At 39.4% G+C, this 17,307-nt stretch overlaps 3 protein-coding genes across 3 annotated transcripts; all 3 read right to left on the minus strand.

The window, feature by feature from the left end:
• Positions 1–2,196: 2,196 nt before the first annotated feature.
• Positions 2,197–3,685, minus strand: LOC115041208 (guanylyl cyclase-activating protein 2-like). Its single transcript, XM_029498537.1, has 4 exons — positions 3,485–3,685; positions 2,788–2,937; positions 2,436–2,535; positions 2,197–2,318 (listed from the first exon to the last, which is right to left on the minus strand). The coding sequence occupies exons 1-4, from the start codon at positions 3,683–3,685 to the stop codon at positions 2,197–2,199; spliced, it is 573 nt and encodes a 190-aa protein (XP_029354397.1).
• A 2,978-nt stretch (positions 3,686–6,663) lies between these two features.
• Positions 6,664–8,997, minus strand: LOC115041301 (guanylyl cyclase-activating protein 2-like). Its single transcript, XM_029498665.1, has 4 exons — positions 8,803–8,997; positions 8,568–8,717; positions 7,932–8,028; positions 6,664–6,785 (listed from the first exon to the last, which is right to left on the minus strand). Exons 1-4 carry the CDS (start codon positions 8,995–8,997, stop codon positions 6,664–6,666), a joined length of 564 nt encoding a protein of 187 aa, XP_029354525.1.
• A 2,161-nt stretch (positions 8,998–11,158) lies between these two features.
• Positions 11,159–11,564, minus strand: LOC115041344 (retinal cone rhodopsin-sensitive cGMP 3',5'-cyclic phosphodiesterase subunit gamma-like). Its single transcript, XM_029498736.1, has 3 exons — positions 11,458–11,564; positions 11,325–11,362; positions 11,159–11,235 (listed from the first exon to the last, which is right to left on the minus strand). The coding sequence occupies exons 1-3, from the start codon at positions 11,562–11,564 to the stop codon at positions 11,159–11,161; spliced, it is 222 nt and encodes a 73-aa protein (XP_029354596.1).
• Between the last annotated feature and the right edge of the window lie 5,743 nt (positions 11,565–17,307).

Raw genomic sequence — 17,307 nt, forward strand, 5'->3', positions numbered from 1 at the left:
TATTGGGATGTAAAGCACATTGTGGTGTAAAGCCGAGGCAGCATGTCTTATTGTGTGAATGATACATGTAAGTGAATTTCCCTCAGGATAAATAAAGTATATATCATATCCATCATATTTATAACATCGAGTCGATAAAGACCAGACCCTCACAGAGACTAGACCGGACCCCCCAACCCCCCCCCAGAGACCGGACCCCTCTAGAGACTAGAGACTAGACCAGACCCCTCCACAGACCTGACCCTTCCAGAGACTGGAGACTAACCAGATCCCCCACAGAGACCAGAGACTAGAGACAGCATTGGTCAACCACGTGGATGAAAGACCCAAAGACCCGTAGCCATGAGTCGTGAACAAATCACTTATTCCTACACAGTGAATATGCAGCAGGGCAGCAAGGTGGGGTAGTGGTTAGTGCTGTCGCCCCACAATAAGAAGGTTGTGGGTTCGGCTCCCTTTCTGTGCGGAGTTTGCATGTTCTCCCCGTGTCTGCGTGGGTTTCCTCCACCTCCCACCATCCAAAAACATGAATGTATAGGTTAGCTGGCAACGTTAAAATTGACTGTAGGTGTGAATGTGAGTGCGAGTGTTTGTGTTGGCTCTGTGATGGACTGGCGACTTGTCCAGGGTGTACCCCGCCCCTCTGAGCTGGGATTGGCACCAGCAGCCCTGCGACCCAGATCCAGATAAAAGCGGATGAAGATGAGTGAGTGAGTGAATATGCGACAGAGAGACCCGTTGGTGAACAAAAAAAGAATCATACACACTCCACAATCATAGAAAAGATTAATTCAAAACGAATGAATCGTTCACGAACGACACATCACCGCTGAGAATAAGTTGGTGGGTGTGTGAGATGTGGAGCTATAGAGACCTAAATCCATCTTTCTCTCATCGTGTGTGTTCTCCAGGAGAGCCCTGTTGTTCTGTCAAATATGTGTGAAAGAGGAACAAATACCAAGATAATTAGCTCAAATATGCGTGAAAGAGGAACAAATACCAAGATGATTAGCCGCATCGTTTCCGTTTTCATTGAAACATACCAGAGGCTCACTGGGTTTGAAGGATCATCCAGATCATCTAGCAGACGCTGACTGTCAAGTGAAGCCAATGCTGAAGTGACTCAAACCTGCCTGTCTATGTAATGGCTATCAGGGGGCGACTCCACTGGTTGGAAAATAAAGGCAGATTGTATTGATGTCTACGGGAAAATGTTCCTAATTTTCACATTAACATTTTTTCATGAGTTCATGGTCCCAATCTGTAGTTTTCAATCATCTTCAGGCAATCGCCATTTGTGTTGGGACCTGTACACAAACAGCACAAACTGTCTAATACATAGTAAACTTAGGTCCTTAGGGGCCCCGCGGTGTCTGAATTTAGCACCTTTTTCAAATGTAAATAATTTGTAGCATTTTCTAGTCAGCCATGTGAAGAGATACTACAACCTTATCCCTCTCAGCAACTTTTGGAGACCCCAAGTGACTTAATACTGATCTGTCTCACTAAGGCTCTTAGTCTAATGGTATAGGTGACACTGATTCGTGTCACCCTGAGGACAAGGGATATTTTACTGAAAGAAAAGAGTCTTAAAGTCTAAGAATAGTAAGTCAAGCTAAATGCATATTGCAAAAGCTCCCATGAGCTCTTGACGCTGAATAAGAGCATGTTTGTTTGTACTGTACTGTAGGATAAATGCAAAATATGTCTAATAAAAAGACAAATTCATTTGCATTTGCAACTGAATTACTTCAGATTTATAAAAAACAAACAAACAGTAAAGACATTGGGGATAAAACAAGTATTTTATCTTTTAATCCAGGCACAGTGATAAGAGGAGTAATTTACATATAGTGTGAGAGCCGTGAATCATTTATAAACTGTGACACTGTCTGTTGGTTGAAGGATCCAACAGGGGAATCCTCTACGGCCCACCCTATGGTATAATCCTCAGCCTCATGCCAGTTCAAACATATGCCTCTCAACAGGTATAAAGAAATCTTAACAATCAAACGACTTCTCATTCAAAAAGAGAAATTTACAAAATTTATATACAAAAAAATCATGGTGATTATGATTATCCTTAATCTCTCTGTGTAAACAAGGTCAGAGTTGATCATTGAAGGCAGAGTCTTTCTATCTAGCTATCTATCTATCTGTTTGTCTGTCTGTCTCTCTATCTATCTGTCTATCTGTCTATCTGTCTAGCTTCAGGTGTTCAATGAACCAATCACAGGGCCCAATGTCCAGTTTGAGCTGATCCATCACCCATGGGTCCTTTTCAGCCCCCTCAATAAATTCCTCCAAAGAAATCTGACCTGGGCAGGGAAAAAATTGAGGTACAAGGTGAGCAAATAAATGACAGAAAGGATTTCTAACACAATGACGTTGTTGTAGTCACCAGAATTTGGATTAGCGTCGACCTGGGCACTTACTGTCTTTATTCTTGTCCACCAGGTGAAATATTTTGTCACAGATGTCATCAATGTTCTCTGTGATGGCCGGATCGTTGTGTTGCTTTATCTTGTAAATGATCTGAACAGATGAGAAAATGGCAAAGCCGATGTTAGTTTACATTCTTTGACTGTGTTCAGTGAACAAGTTTAGGATTCTGGTTTCATATCACTGCTGGCTTTCACTCAGAGTTTACGGATATATCACTGAACCAATGACCTGATAATTACTCAGCTAAATCCTTTTAATTCTTAAAGTTATTCAGAACTTCATTATTCTACTGTTATTCAGAATAGTATCATAAAAGTGTACTAAATGAAAATTAACACTTACTTTGACAATGTGTCTCACTTCCTGTCGGTCCAAACAGCCATTTCCATCTTTGTCATAAACTTTAAAAGACCATTTTAATTTGTCCTCTAGTTTCCCACGAAGGACAAGATGTACAGCTGCAACATACTCCATGAAGTCAATGTTTCCATCCTGAGAGGGAAACCGAGGGAACTTGTTAGATAAATCAATCACGCCACAACTTTCAATGTTTTATCAGGAATAATGAAATAGATTTGACTTTGATTAAATGTCCAGTTTGAATGAAAACTGCCATTTTAAATCCTCAAGTGTGTAATTTGGTTGACAACGCCTTGTTGCAGGCTGTCAATCACACGGTAGCCATGCTTTATGGTCTATTTTCCTCAAAATTGAACCATCCTTTAAAAAATGAACATGTTTGTTTTGAAGAACAGTTGAAATTGGAGAGTGAGACCATAATGTCATTAGGAAAAAGTTTACTGATAGTAAATAGTAAATCAAGAATTAGGGCCATTTTCCCATAGACACTAGTACAAAATGATTTGTCTTTACAGTCAGTTGAGTCATGCCCTGACGTCCATTTCATAGAATAAAGTTTAAGACTCTTCAGCATTGGCATCCTTTTACCAACACAGAGTCTATGTCCCTTTTCTGAATGTTTATGTTAAATATTTAAGCACCAACATGTCATCCTGAGCAAACACAGCCATCACTTTACCTTATTTGTGTCAAAGGATCGAAATACATTTTCCATATATGCAGATTCTTCTTCTGTTGAGGTGCTGTTGATTCCAAAGATTCTCTTGAATTCGTGTAAGTGCAGATTTCCACTTGGACACTCACTTGCAAACTTTCGATAGAGCTCCTGAATGTTCTGAAGAGTGACTTCCTTGTCTGTGGCCCCCTGTGTTTGGCCCATTGTAATCCAAAAATGTTTAAAAGATAACATAAAAGAGTTATGAAATATCAGCATAGAAGTTGAGCATATTGATCAGTGCCAGTGTCTTCCATTGATTATATCTCCAGCTGAGCACACTTTGTGGGTGATTCCAAAGTGAACTGCAGGCAAATTCATTTGACTTCTGAGTGATCTTCTCCAAATGTTCCTCGACAATGTCCTATTTTCTTCAAAATTTCTGTCACCTAAAATCTGTCAGCGCAACAATACATTACTCTGAATGCAAACACTGATTCACTCTCAACTGAAAATGTTCTCCTGAGCAACAGATCTTAGGCTGCAAAGAGGATCGTCTCAATCCAGACAGGAGGCCATCTACAAGACCTCAGCAGGATTAAAGGGTGACGTCAAATTCCAGCCAAAGTGGTCTTGGTTGCTGATCCAGTGAGGTCTGTTCAGGTGATCTCTCTGGTGAACAAAACAAAATAAGGTTGAAGAAATACAACATAGCCCTAATGACCGTTTTCATGGGGGCAGAACTGAAAGAATATATGAAATTGTTTCTTCATTGTAATAATTGGTCATTAATTATTTTGACAACATGGTTGTCAAGTTGATCAGGCAGCACAGCGGCATCGTGGTTAGCGCTGTCGCCCCACAATAAGAAGGTCACGGGTTCGGTTCGCAGCCTTTGGCCTTTCTGTGTGGCGCTTGCATGTTCTCCCCATTTCTGCGTGGATTTCCTCCCATTGTCCAAAGACGGTAGGTTAACTAGTGACTCTAAATTGAGTGGTTGGCCCTGTGATGGACTGGCGACCTGTCCAGGGTGTACCAAAATCTGAACTGGGATTGGCTCCAGCAGCCACGTGACCCAGAAACAGAAAAAGCGGTAGAAGATGGATGGATGGATGGTTAAGTTGATCAGTGAAGGCTTCTGAATATAAACATCTATGTCCTCTCTGCTTTTCTTTTTTTTTTTTTTTTAGCTCTGTAAAGATTTTCCTAATGAGTTGTTGGTGTCAGATTCTATTTTGAAGTCTTCAATGCAACAAGATGCTCATTTTTTCATTGATGCTGCCATTTAGAGAAAAACAGACCATAAAGGAGGAGATGCATTGGACGCATGGCTGCAGTGTGACTGACAAACTGTACAACCCAATCAGAGTACAGAGCAGGTCAGATCCAGCCCTCACTCCTCAGCTCCAACTTCTTTTCCAAATACGGTTTCTTTTGATTTTAGAAAACCAAACTGGAGGCCGGGTGATGGGCCACCATTGGTGGACCCTTTTTACCTGTTGGGCCTCTGAAACTCTGGTGCCTCCTTGTGGAACAATTCAGCTCACAGGTTCAACAAAACACAATGAAGTTCATAGAAAATATGTTTTAATAGCAAAATAAATGGGCATCAGCAACAAATTCAGAATGTTTGTTTTCTTCAGACAGTACAAAAAAAAAAAAAGACATGTAAAACAACACTGTTATGATACATTATGATATGGTTTTAATGGTTCTCCTCATCTCCAGAATCAGACGATAAAGCTTCTGCCCAGCACTAAATGTTGGAGAGATTCAGTTAGAGATAAGCTGGTGAAGTTAAAGGGGCCGGAATATCCACCATTAAATGGGAAAGGAGTGAAATTTATCTTTTAGCATTGAAGCTTGGAGGAGCTGAAAACCTAACTTCAAATAAATGTGATTGCACATTCAGGCCAGAAGAAGTGAGAACATTCGAGTGGCCATTCATATTCATTCTCATTACTGCTGTGTCCCGATTCAGGGGCCACACCTGTTGGAGAGAGTGGCTTGCAGCGATGTGGCCCTTCTCATCTGCTCGGGAGAGATGAGATTTGCTTTGTTTCAACAGCTGTGCCAGCTTTGACAGCGCAAACATATTCTCCAGAAAAAGCTGAGAATGTGCCGTTGCACCTTTAGCTGCAGTGTAATGCTCAGATTCTCTGTCGGTGTTTTTTGTTGCCATATTAGTGGCATTTATGTGCACAATGGAACTTGCTGAAAGTTGAGCAAGAAAGGATCCTTCTTTTGGACTTCATCCAGATAAAGGGCATTTACTGTAGGAATGAGGTTTTAAAATAGAAGATCTTAGAAATGCAACCTTTTCATGATGTGGCCCCTGTGTTGGGATACAGCTTTTGTATTTACATTGTTGGCAATCAAAAAAAAAAACAAAGTGAGTTGGCGAAGCGTAGACATGTAATTGTTTTCAACATTAGTTTGGGAAGGCAGTTACATGTTAACTTAAAACAAGCTACCCATTATTTCTGTTAATGTTGTGATTTGGCTTGTTTTGTTCCCCAAAGTGATCAAAAATAAATGAATGAATACTGCTTTGGCTGAGCAAAGTTAAAATGACCTTGGTCGACAAATAAACCCAAAAACATGGTATTTATTGTTATCTTACCTCTGCAGAGAAGCGAAAAAGATTTTTTATATTGTTATGGCTACACTATTATGATTATAAAATATATTTCAATTTACTAAAATATTATATGTTTGAATCATCTTAACTAATAATGAACTTAAATATAATCCATGATTTAACATGCAAGAAAAATATTTTTCTTGATCATATCAAACTGGCTGTTAATTCTAGGTTATTTTTATTTATTTACAAATTCAGATGCATGTGGGTAGAAATATACAGTAACTAATTGTTCTGCTTTTGACCACACACTTTCTATTCTTTGTGCTTCCTCTAATAACTCACTGTCCAAACAGACCACAAATGCACGGAAAGGACTCCAACTTTTCACCAGCCATGAAAATCATGGCTGAACTGAAGCTATGAGAAAGTGCACTGCACTCCAGCTTCAAGTCACAGGAAGCTCAACATGGAGAAGCAGGCAAAGCTTCTAAACCCAAGGTACAAGGACATCGCCTCCCTGTCAGCCTCAAACCAAAAAAATTGTGTGCGGTGACCCCACTGGCTCACTGAATCAGTTTAGATCACTGACATGTGATGGCTCGGTGAGTCAGTGGGGTCACGGTAACTTCCCACAGTTCTGGATGACCCAGCCGGTGGCGTTGATGTCCAGCTTCAGCAGGTTCATCAGCCATTCATCCTTTTGAGCTCCCTCCATGAACTCAGACAGGGTTATCTGACCTGTGGCACAAGAAGAAGAATCCGAACTGATGACTTCACTTAAAATGATCTGCACACATCACTGTATGTCTGTGGTCAAAATTTGATTTTGTGAAAAAGAAAGAACAAATGAACTGTTAATAAATATCGAAATTAAAGGCACATTCATCTTTTCTTCAAACACAGGACATGATCAGGATGTTGTTTCTTCTAAAACTTAAGACAACTTGCTCAGATTTGATTGCACATTTAGTGTCATTGAATACCCCCTAAGCTTTTAAACATTAACCCTTTAACTCACACATTCATACAGAACTTTCTACAACCTTCCACTACATCTCATGTAGTGTTTGCAAGAGGGCGACCCGCTCTTCATCCTGAGCCACAGCCACACCGCGGTCATGTGTACGAAATGAATCTCCAGCTCTTAATAGGTGAATCCTGAGTTACAATGTTGAATAATGTCCAGAGGTGTTTTTGCAGGACATCATAATGTCACAGTGAAGTTGACCTTTAACCTTTTTCATATATAATTTCAGAATTGTATCCTATTAGATACACACATGCAGACATCTCAAAATTAAAATAGTAACTCATCAGTTCATTCTTCAGTCCAAGTTACCATTTTTGCCGAAGTCACCAGGGTAACTATAATAATAGCCATCTCTTGGTTAGTTTCAGGAAAAGACCTTTTGTGTTAAAATAAGTACTTCCTCCACATTAGATTATCACTGATGTCATGACAACAATGACAACAACAAACCATCTCAGATAATATGAAAATCCTAAACTAATGAACTAATAACTTTTACGTGGGAATCGAACATTGCCCTCCTCCTCCTTCCTGTGTTTTGTCCATCTATCCACCCTAACCCTCCTAATGTGAATTCTGATTCTTTAAAAAATAAATTCCCTCAATTTACCTTTTGCTCCTGCAATCAATTCTACGACCACTAGATGTTTCACAACAAAACCTTAAGATGATTCAAAATAACCTGCTAACAAAAACCAGTGGGCTTGTTTCTTACAGGATAGTCTTATCTAAGCTCACTTTAGGAATCATACTGTTGACAGGAAAACAAAGGACCGTGATCTAATCAAGTATTTTTGATTCTGGCAGCGACAAAAACTGCACATCTAATTCTCTGAAGTGTTGATCTTACATACCATCATTATTCTGGTCGACAAGCTCAAAGATCCTGTCACAGATCTCGGATGGAGTCATGCTGATATTGCTTGTCCGATTCTTGATTTTATATATAATCTGTGTGAGATATTCACATACACACATACACGTTATTCACAAAATCCCTTAACACTGCTCTGTACTCAGTGCGAAACATGGTTATGCTGCTTGGGAAACATTATGGACAGATGTGAAGGTGCATTTACAACAAACCTCTGTGGCTGTGAGGTAGACTGTTCACTTCAGAGTCTACTAATGCTATTTTATTTTAAAATAAGGAATAAAACAATCCCTTTTGGATCACTGGTTAATAAATATTACCTAAGTCCTTGTCAGTGAAAACAGATCAGTGTGGCCTAAATTTACATCTATCAATTTAGAGGCTTATCGTAAAGTACCCTAAAGATATTCAGTTCAGGAATAGCCACAACAGAGACCACCCACACCTTATTTAAAGACCTGCTGGCCTTCAGTTCATGACCTCTGGTTGTCAGCCTTGCCACCAGGCCACTACTCTAATCTGTCCTGAGAGGATTTGCGTTATGAAACATTCAGTCAAACATTCAACTAATTATGAGCAACACTTGTTAGTAAATTGTTGATTCGGTTCTTCTCACCCTTATGATCCGTTTCACCTCCTGCCGATCCAGCTTCCCATTCCCATTCTTGTCGTACATCTTGAAGGACCACTTGAGCCGATCCTCAAGATTCCCCCTGAAGATCAGGTGAAGTGCGGCCACATACTCAAGGAAATCCAGTGTGTTGTCCTGAGGGGAAACAATGCAGAGTTACATTTAAATAGGAATCCAAATCAAGCTGAATTATTTTGTGATTGTTGTTATTGTTTTTCACCTGGTTTGTATCAAAGGAGTGGAATATAGTCTCGACGTAGAGGGATTCCTCTTCGGAGGTGCTTTGCACACCAAAGATCCTCTTTAACTCGTGGAGGTGCAGGGCTCCACTCGGACACTCCTTCATGAAAATTATGCACAATTCCTGAATCTGAGCCAGGTCCATCTCTTCGTTGTGGCTCCCCTCTTGTCCCATGGTCTCTGGTTAGCCTGAGAAAAAACACGTCCTCTCTGTTTCAGCTGCTTTGGTGGAAATTTTGCCTCCTGGTCCGCAAGTCACTGCCGTCACACTGATGAGCTCAGCACTACCACCCAGCCAGAGTCTCAACAGGCGGGGCGATGGAAGCCAGTAGGGCAATCTGATTATCCTGTTGATCGTAAACCCTGATGGTCCAAGTAGGTTTGCAAACACGTTGGTGCTGTTTTTACCAACTTTAAACCTCTGTTCAGTCACCCATTGGTTCATTTCACACCTAAAGTTCATAATTTGTCGGTTAACCAGGCAGTCTATCCTGATTGTCAGGCAGGTTGCATGTTTGGTGCAGGCTGCCATTATCAAATCCATCCCCCGTTTTATTTTCCCGATAGGATGATATAGGATTTAAAAAGCATTTAAAAAGTCAACATCATGTTGTAATGATGAAAACTTGAAAGTAGGGACTGAGACCATAAACTCATTAGGAAAAGTTTTTAATCAAAGTAGGGCCATTTTCCTGAGTCGCCCCCTGATGGTTATTATACGAAATGAAGGTTTTTAGTTCTTCAGCATTCTCATCACTTTTCAGAAACAGAATCTACTTCCACTTTTAAGGACAGCCTGAGGTTCTTAGAAAGCACTAAATAAAATAAAACAGGTTTCATCTTCCCTGTGAAACCAACAGGATCAGTTGTAGCAGCTGGGATTGATGCTAACCATACTTGTTGGATTGTAGATTCACCAATTGATTAATAATAATTAATAATCGTATGAAACACAAAGAGCACAACATGTCAGCATATAGTTGATACTTTCAAGCTCCATTTTCTCATCACTCCAAAAAAACATTCTCGCTTATTGTTTACTGAAACATATCAGAGTGAACTGAACATGTCTAAGTCGATCCTCAGCAGCGATTGGTCCAGTGTGTGTCACGGTCTACATATGAGAAAGTTATTTTTATCATCTGTCTACTGATAAAGGAATAAAATGTACATAAAAAGCTTTTCTTAAAAAAAAACAAAAACAAAAAACTTATTGGCGATTCAAAAATAAAAAATATGTTTTAGAACTGTTTTTAGTTAACATTTAAATTTTATTGATATTATACTGTTATATTTTTTACTTTCTCTTTCTCAAAAAGGTTATTAATACAATTGATTTTACTACTAATAATAATTGTATAGTAAATTGTAAACAATTCATAAGCAGCATCAACAAGTAGATTTTTGTTCAATATTGTCAGATTTTTTTTTGACACAGATGGATTAAGATAAAATAATGATGAAGTAGCAAATGAATAAATAAAATGTAAATTGTTAACTAGGAAGAACTCATGTTTGAAGTTCTTCAGCTCTGGTGGCTACACTTTTCAGCTTCTTTTGTGTCTTTTTCAGACAGTCTGTGTTTGATCTTCATGTATAGAAACATTTCATTTCACGTGGCTCTCACCTCAGGTAATGTCGAGATGGTGATAAAGTGAAGCAGGATGTTCTTCCACATAGTCGAGGTATTTAATAATTGGGACAAGAATACAAACATGAAAATATTAACTTTATAATAAAGGGTTTTATTTAAGACCATTATGCTACCAAGCAGGGGCATTGCAAAAATAATTTCCTTTGCACCTGTGGACAGATCAGTACCAGTCACTTACCTGAGCTACTGGTTAGGCTGTGGTACAAAGAGATAACTGTTGTGTAACTTTTGAATGATTAAAAAAAAAACAAAAAACAAAAAAAACAACTCACATGAAACATAGCAGATTGAGGAAAATAACTTTTATTAAATGAGAAAATATATGATGGCATTTTGTGTTTGTTTGTTGAATTACAGATTAATACAAACTAAACAATGGCAGTTAAAGTTAGAGGTAGTTTCTCCTTTGTGACTCAACGTTTACTGTATGCTTACTGTGAAGCCAATATAGATATAGAACAGCTACAAAAAATAAATACAATGAAGAATATGTCTCTGCTGGGCTTGGGTCTGGCTCAGTCGACCCTGACTCTGTTCAGATGTGTCCCACAGTGACTCCAACTCTTGGTGCAATCCTTTCTCCAGCTCCTAGTCTTCAGATCTTTGTGAGCCACATCAAAGATGCGAAGCCTCATCTGTCCAGAGCCAGTGTGGCAGCCCGTCCTCACCCCAGCTAACACATCTACACAATGCCAAACTGAGCAAGGTCGCTCAGTTCCATGTCACCAAAAGCCTCCCAGGGGCAGACCACAGCGGAGTCTGCAGGAAAGAAAAAACCCAAAACATGAGTCTGGATCAAAAATCCAAACTTGAAACTGTTTTAGACTGAATGTAAAATTCCCACTCACCTCCAAGACCTTCCATGCCTGGGACATCATTGTCAAACCTGTTGGAGGGGGGGAAAAAAAAGAACAACAACCAAAATAAATTTCCAAGCATTGGAAGAATAAAGGCAGAACGGAGGGAAACAATCATCCTCACCCCTTCTGTCCAGCTTTGGGGGCCTTGCTCTTGAACTGCCTGGTCTCCTTCTGCTTGAACTTGGGGGGAGCGGCCTTGCCACCTTCACCTGCTGCTGCTGCGTTCATCCTGCAGTCTTGTGGATGCAAAGACACAAACGCTTATGGATCCATGTACTTCTGACATCTTTCTTTATGTAATGTCTATTATTACACGTCTTCCTGCCTTTTTACATGTGTCATGACCACCCTTCATATTTTAGCCTGCTAATCTTGTTAGTGTCATGCCCTAAACCACAGGTCAGGTGGTGAAGGCACACAACGTATTGGTGAGTCAGGGATCAGCAAGCATTACCTGAGGATGAAAATCTGACACCAAACAGGATTGTCTTGGGACAAGGCTGGATTATGACCAGAATTATAATCTATTTGTCAAAGACAATTTTCAACAAATTTAGAGGCTTAACATCCCGAATCCGATCACCTACAGAAGAGTCTGTGTCAAGAAGATACAGAAAACATATTGACTTTTGTTCAGTTCCTTAATTATTTAAAGATCACGTTAAAGGAAATTAGTACAAACACTAAAATTATTAAGGAGCAGGAATGGTATACATTTGAAATGCTTATTTGAAATGTCACATTTGAATCAATTCCACAATCTTTAGATTTCAGGCTTCAGATCAAATATTTATGAAACTGAGGAAAGGGAAGATTTTGCAGTTCTGATGTCTTCCTACATTATGTGCTCATGCCCTGTGAAGTTATGAATGTAAGAGATCAGATGATATAGAAAAATTATGACACATCCACTGAAGGATGAATATAGATTCACATTACAACAATTTAAACAAAGTGTTGTTGACATCATCCATATCATACACATAAATCCTGTAGTACAGGAAGCTATATGCTGCTAATATCTGTGAAATACCCATCATAAAAAAAATTAAATGTGTATATTTATGTATCTTGACTACATGAAAAATTATTAAAAAATAATCATTCAAAAATTACATTTTCTTTTTGAGGATTTTCTATTATTTATTTATGTCAATTCTCAGATGTTTGGACTCTGTTATGTTTATGAACACATACTGACATTAATGACATTATTCCAGTTTTGAAAAGATTTATTATGTATTTAAATTAAATGCATAAAAATTCATTATGATTTTATATTCCAATTGCATATTAATCTTGTAACCGATGAACATTTTTAACACTTCATTGTCTTATCATTTACAAGATACAGATTCAAAATCGAAGACCTGAAAAGGTTTTCAGAAAAGTGTAGAAACTCCATGTTACTAGATAAAAACCATTACCAGCATTTCAAAATCCTGCAGAAGAAATGTTCTCTTTTTTTCTTATTCTTCTTTGAGTCTCCAACATCCGAGAAAAATGCACTTACTTGTTTTCCTGGTTGCCTGGACGTCTGACAAGAAGCAAAAAAGTAACTGAGAGACAAAGATGGAGTCCTCTTTCTTCTCACAGTCCCTCTATTTTGTCCCATCATCATGTCCTCAACCAGCCTTTATAGTTTTTGTTTACCCCCTCCCCATTCTTCTTACCACACAGTAATAACATGGGGATCAGAATATCACAAGGGCTTGAAGGGTATTTTGAGTAGAGGCTTATAAGTAAGCCTGATCAGTCAAAGATAATCAGAGGGTCCCACATTAGTAAATGACTCTTTGTACATTTTAGATATTGAGATTTGAATGTACAACAGTTTTTTCTCCTTTCTGCTTTCTCCCATAAAAAACAAAAATGAAAAATAAAATCTATAAAACCAGAAAAAGAAAAAAATTGTATACTGTTTGAATATAGTAAATTTACAATGTGTTACAGTCTTGGTGGTTTTACTTTTGAGTGACGATGGAATGACAAAATAAATGAACAATTAACGACCATGTTCACTGCTCAGGCGGGTTCATTTCAGGATACCACTGTGAGAAAATAAAGGATTACAGGCAATTATCTTTCCCATTATCACTCAAGCTGTAAAGTCAAGGAGAACATGAGTTGTTTGCATAACAGGGAAGATGTTAATCCTAAAGTGTTTCAAACACCAAACAACTTTCACGTCCTCATTAGGTGAATGTCCATGTGAGGAAAAGCAGGCAGCAATGACTCCCCTTTCAATTACAATCACATGACTCGATGTAAAAATAATAATAATAATAATTAATATTTTGACATTAAGATTCTGCTTTAAATTCAAACTGTGCAAAAGTCAAAAAAAAATGTCTGACATGAAAAATGTGCATACAATACAAATCATTGAAGGACATAAAAAAAAAAGGCATTAACCTCTCTAAAATACATACTATATAATCTAGATATAGACCTAATCTAAATTTAGGACTGGAGAAAACATGCTGATGCTCCTTTCTATAAACTCTGCACTACAAATGTGCTTTAATGTTTTTGTGGTTTTATATAATTACGAAGTCATCTGTGGATGATTGTTAAATCATTGATGAGGGATGACGATGATTTTTTTTTGTGGTGATACACATATTGTTCCCATAAAATGTCAGCATTCTGTTAGAGCACGTTTGCATCTTCCATGCCGTGTACCTGCACCAGACATTCTGGGGTCAGGAGCTAAAAAAACAAACAAAACATTGCCCTGTGTTGAATACAGATTTTTAACAAAATGATCAAATTGGAAATTTAACATCAGACAAACCTATATTTAGTGTGTTTATGTTGCTTGGAGGAATTTCATTGTACCATGTGATAAACGTCTATGACGCACACGGTGATAATGACAGACAAAGAAGAACTCAGAAAAGAAAGTCACGCTGTAAAAAAGAATGTGAATCTGCCAGTTTACATTGTAGGCCTGTGTGTAAAATAAAGGTATCCAATCACTGATATTTGTGTTTCATGCAGAATCCGTAGTTCTCCATGTATATTGAGTTGTGAACAATCAATCAGGATTTCTATGACGTAAATTTATAAATTTTAGCGACTCCAACTTTACATCTTTGCGTAGTTTATGCATTAGATAATACTGGAACATTATGCAATGTAAAAACTGCTTGTATTTTGAGACATAAGGCTGTCTCAAAATACACCCACTCCCTGGACAGGCATTATGAATGAGTGGATTATATCAAAACTGAAACAGGTTTCTCCCCCTAACCCTGACTGGTAGGTTTACATCATCATACATCCTACTGTGATTCTCTGTATCAAGGCAAAAAGACAAAGTAAAAAAAAAAAAAAAAAGAATTCCTCAAGTTATATTTGGTAAAGAGTGGATAATGTCCACACCATGAACTAATTTCTCCTTTTTTACCCGATCTAGTTGCCATGGGGGATAAAACTCACTAAACCCATTAGCTGGGTTTATCTCACCTCAGAGTGCAACCCAACAGTCCTCACTGCAGCAGCCTGGAAATGAACCCGACTCAGGCCCTTTAATGTCACACACGAACTTTCCTGCCTCTCCGTCACTGTCTGTTTGTTAATAAAGTTCCAAAAATGACCGAAAAAAATATATTTGTGTGTCTCTCTGTGCAGAAATGAATGCAACAGCCGCAACAGGTGAAGGTGGCAGGGTCGCTCCCCCCAAGTTCAAACAGAAGGAGACCAGGCAGTTTAAGAGCAAGGCCCCCAAAGCTGGACAGGAGGGGTGAGACTGACTCCCTCATCTGAAAACAGTGATGATACGCAGGATATTACTCCATATGCAGTATTTAGGAAATGAATGCCTTGAATATTTACTCATTTACAACAGGTTTGGCAGTGATGTGTCAGGCATGAAGCGTCCTTCAAACCTCACTGAAACTCAGTTGCATTTATTACAGTTTTAAGAAAACAAAATGAAAAAGTAATTTAGCCAAACGTTTATACTTTAGCAAAGTTTAGATCAAATAACTTCACAGTAGATTAGATTACAAACAGAAGGTCAAGGTCTTTAAACTCATATTCACAGAGAACCTTCTTTTCTTAGATTGGATTACACCTGGTGACCTGTATTATGAGCTGCTGATGTAATCAGCTTTTTATCTTAACACAAAACAATACAACTGCTGCCATTAGCATCAACTATGTCCATTGTGACATCGGCGCAGGGTGAGTTGCAGGGACACCTGTCTAAAGATAGTCTAAGGTTAGGGCCTCACTCAGGGTCACTGGTTATAAGAAGGGTAAATGACCACTCGCGCAAGCAAGATCTGAAAATTTGAGAGGCAACAAATAAGCCCACAGTGTGACAGAACACAAAGAACCCAAGAACACACACAAACCCAGACCGGAACAGTTCAGAACTTTATTAACTGCAGACCCTCCAGAGAGGGAGTCCAGGCAGAAGGCAGGTCAGGTTACCGGGGCAGAGACGAGGAGACGTGGACAGGTACCAAGAGCTCTGTCCGGAAAAGAGTGCCTGGCACAACTACAATCCTGCAGAGAGCGAGTGTGGAGGCGGCTGGCAGGAACAGGTGAGTATGACGATCTTGATTAGGAGAGCCAGGGAGGCAGGTAGAGCAGAAGTGGACTCAGACACACAGGTTGGCTGTTATGACTCCATACACTGTCTGTGAAAGTGGACCTAGACCACAGGTCTCCAACTCCAGTCCTGCTTCTCTCCTGCATGTTTTAGGTGTTTCCCTGCTCCAGCACACCTGATTCAAATGAGTGTCTCCTGATCAGACCTCAGCAGATGTGTATAATGTGAAGCATGATGGAGCCACACGAGAGAGCAGAGACCAGGAAGATAGACTAGTGCACGTGAAAATGGCTTTTGCGGAGCGGCACAAAGGAAACTTGATATTTTATGAATCAAACCTGACAGGTTTTGCTATCGGCACTGGAGCAGCCTCAGTGCACTCGAGTGGTTATGCAGGTTTTTCAACAAGTGAAAGGCTCTACCAGGACGAGGTCTACTGTTTCATTCGTCTGAGTGTCGAGGAGTTTCTCACCGTTCTTCATGTCCATCTGATTTCATCAGCTCTGAAGAAAACCTGCTGTAAAATAAACTTGAACAAGTCTAAAACAATGAGGACACTGCTTCCACTGGTGTGCATCCTACTGTCATCAGAAGACAACCTGGAGGTGTTTGAGCTCAGGAAGTACTTTCAGAAGAAGCTCTTTCAAGGCTATCTTTAGTACATTACATAATACATATTTTTTTTCCTCATTGCCATTCAGGTTGATTCTGAGGCTGTAACCTCTGATGGAAAGGACGTGATTCTCTTTCCTCAGTTCTCAGCTCCCAATCCTCTAATGTTAGAGACCTGGACTTAGGGGTGACGTATCTCACTGCTGGGCTTAAGGATCCACATTATCCACTGGAAACTCTCTGGTCAGGTTTTAGTTCCATGTGAAGGATGATCCTGCAAACAATTACTTAAATTCAGTATGAGAGCTGCCTAGCAACATTCAGATCTGCGTTTGGGTTGATTGGCTATAACATGTCCAAGTGAAGCTGCAAACCTCTGGCTTCAGCTCTCAACTCTCAGAGACCTGGTCTGAGTTACGCTGATGTGCAGGACTGGATTCTGGACTCATCCCTGGAGTCTGAGCTCCTTTGTGGAGGGATAATTTATTACAATTGACAGTCTAACTCCTTCTCCTCCCGTTTCTCTCTCCCACACAGTGGCAGTGCGTGTCGTGTGTCCTGCTGGCACTCTTTCCTTCGATAGTCTCTGAAACTCTGATCCACCTCAGTACCTACTACTGTGCATTCACCGGGTCTCTGTACACTGAATTTGAACTTTGGTACTTTCATCCTTGTCAGGATCGAGACCCTTAGCCGGTTCATCGTGTCTGTGTGTTCTTCCACAGAAAGGACAGAGACAATAGTATACTGAAGGGAGACTGCTTGTACACTGATTAGCCATGTCATTGTCACATC

The sequence above is a fragment of the Echeneis naucrates genome, chromosome 3 (genome assembly GCF_900963305.1).
Source record: "Echeneis naucrates chromosome 3, fEcheNa1.1, whole genome shotgun sequence".
In the NCBI taxonomy this organism is placed as follows: domain Eukaryota; kingdom Metazoa; phylum Chordata; class Actinopteri; order Carangiformes; family Echeneidae; genus Echeneis; species Echeneis naucrates.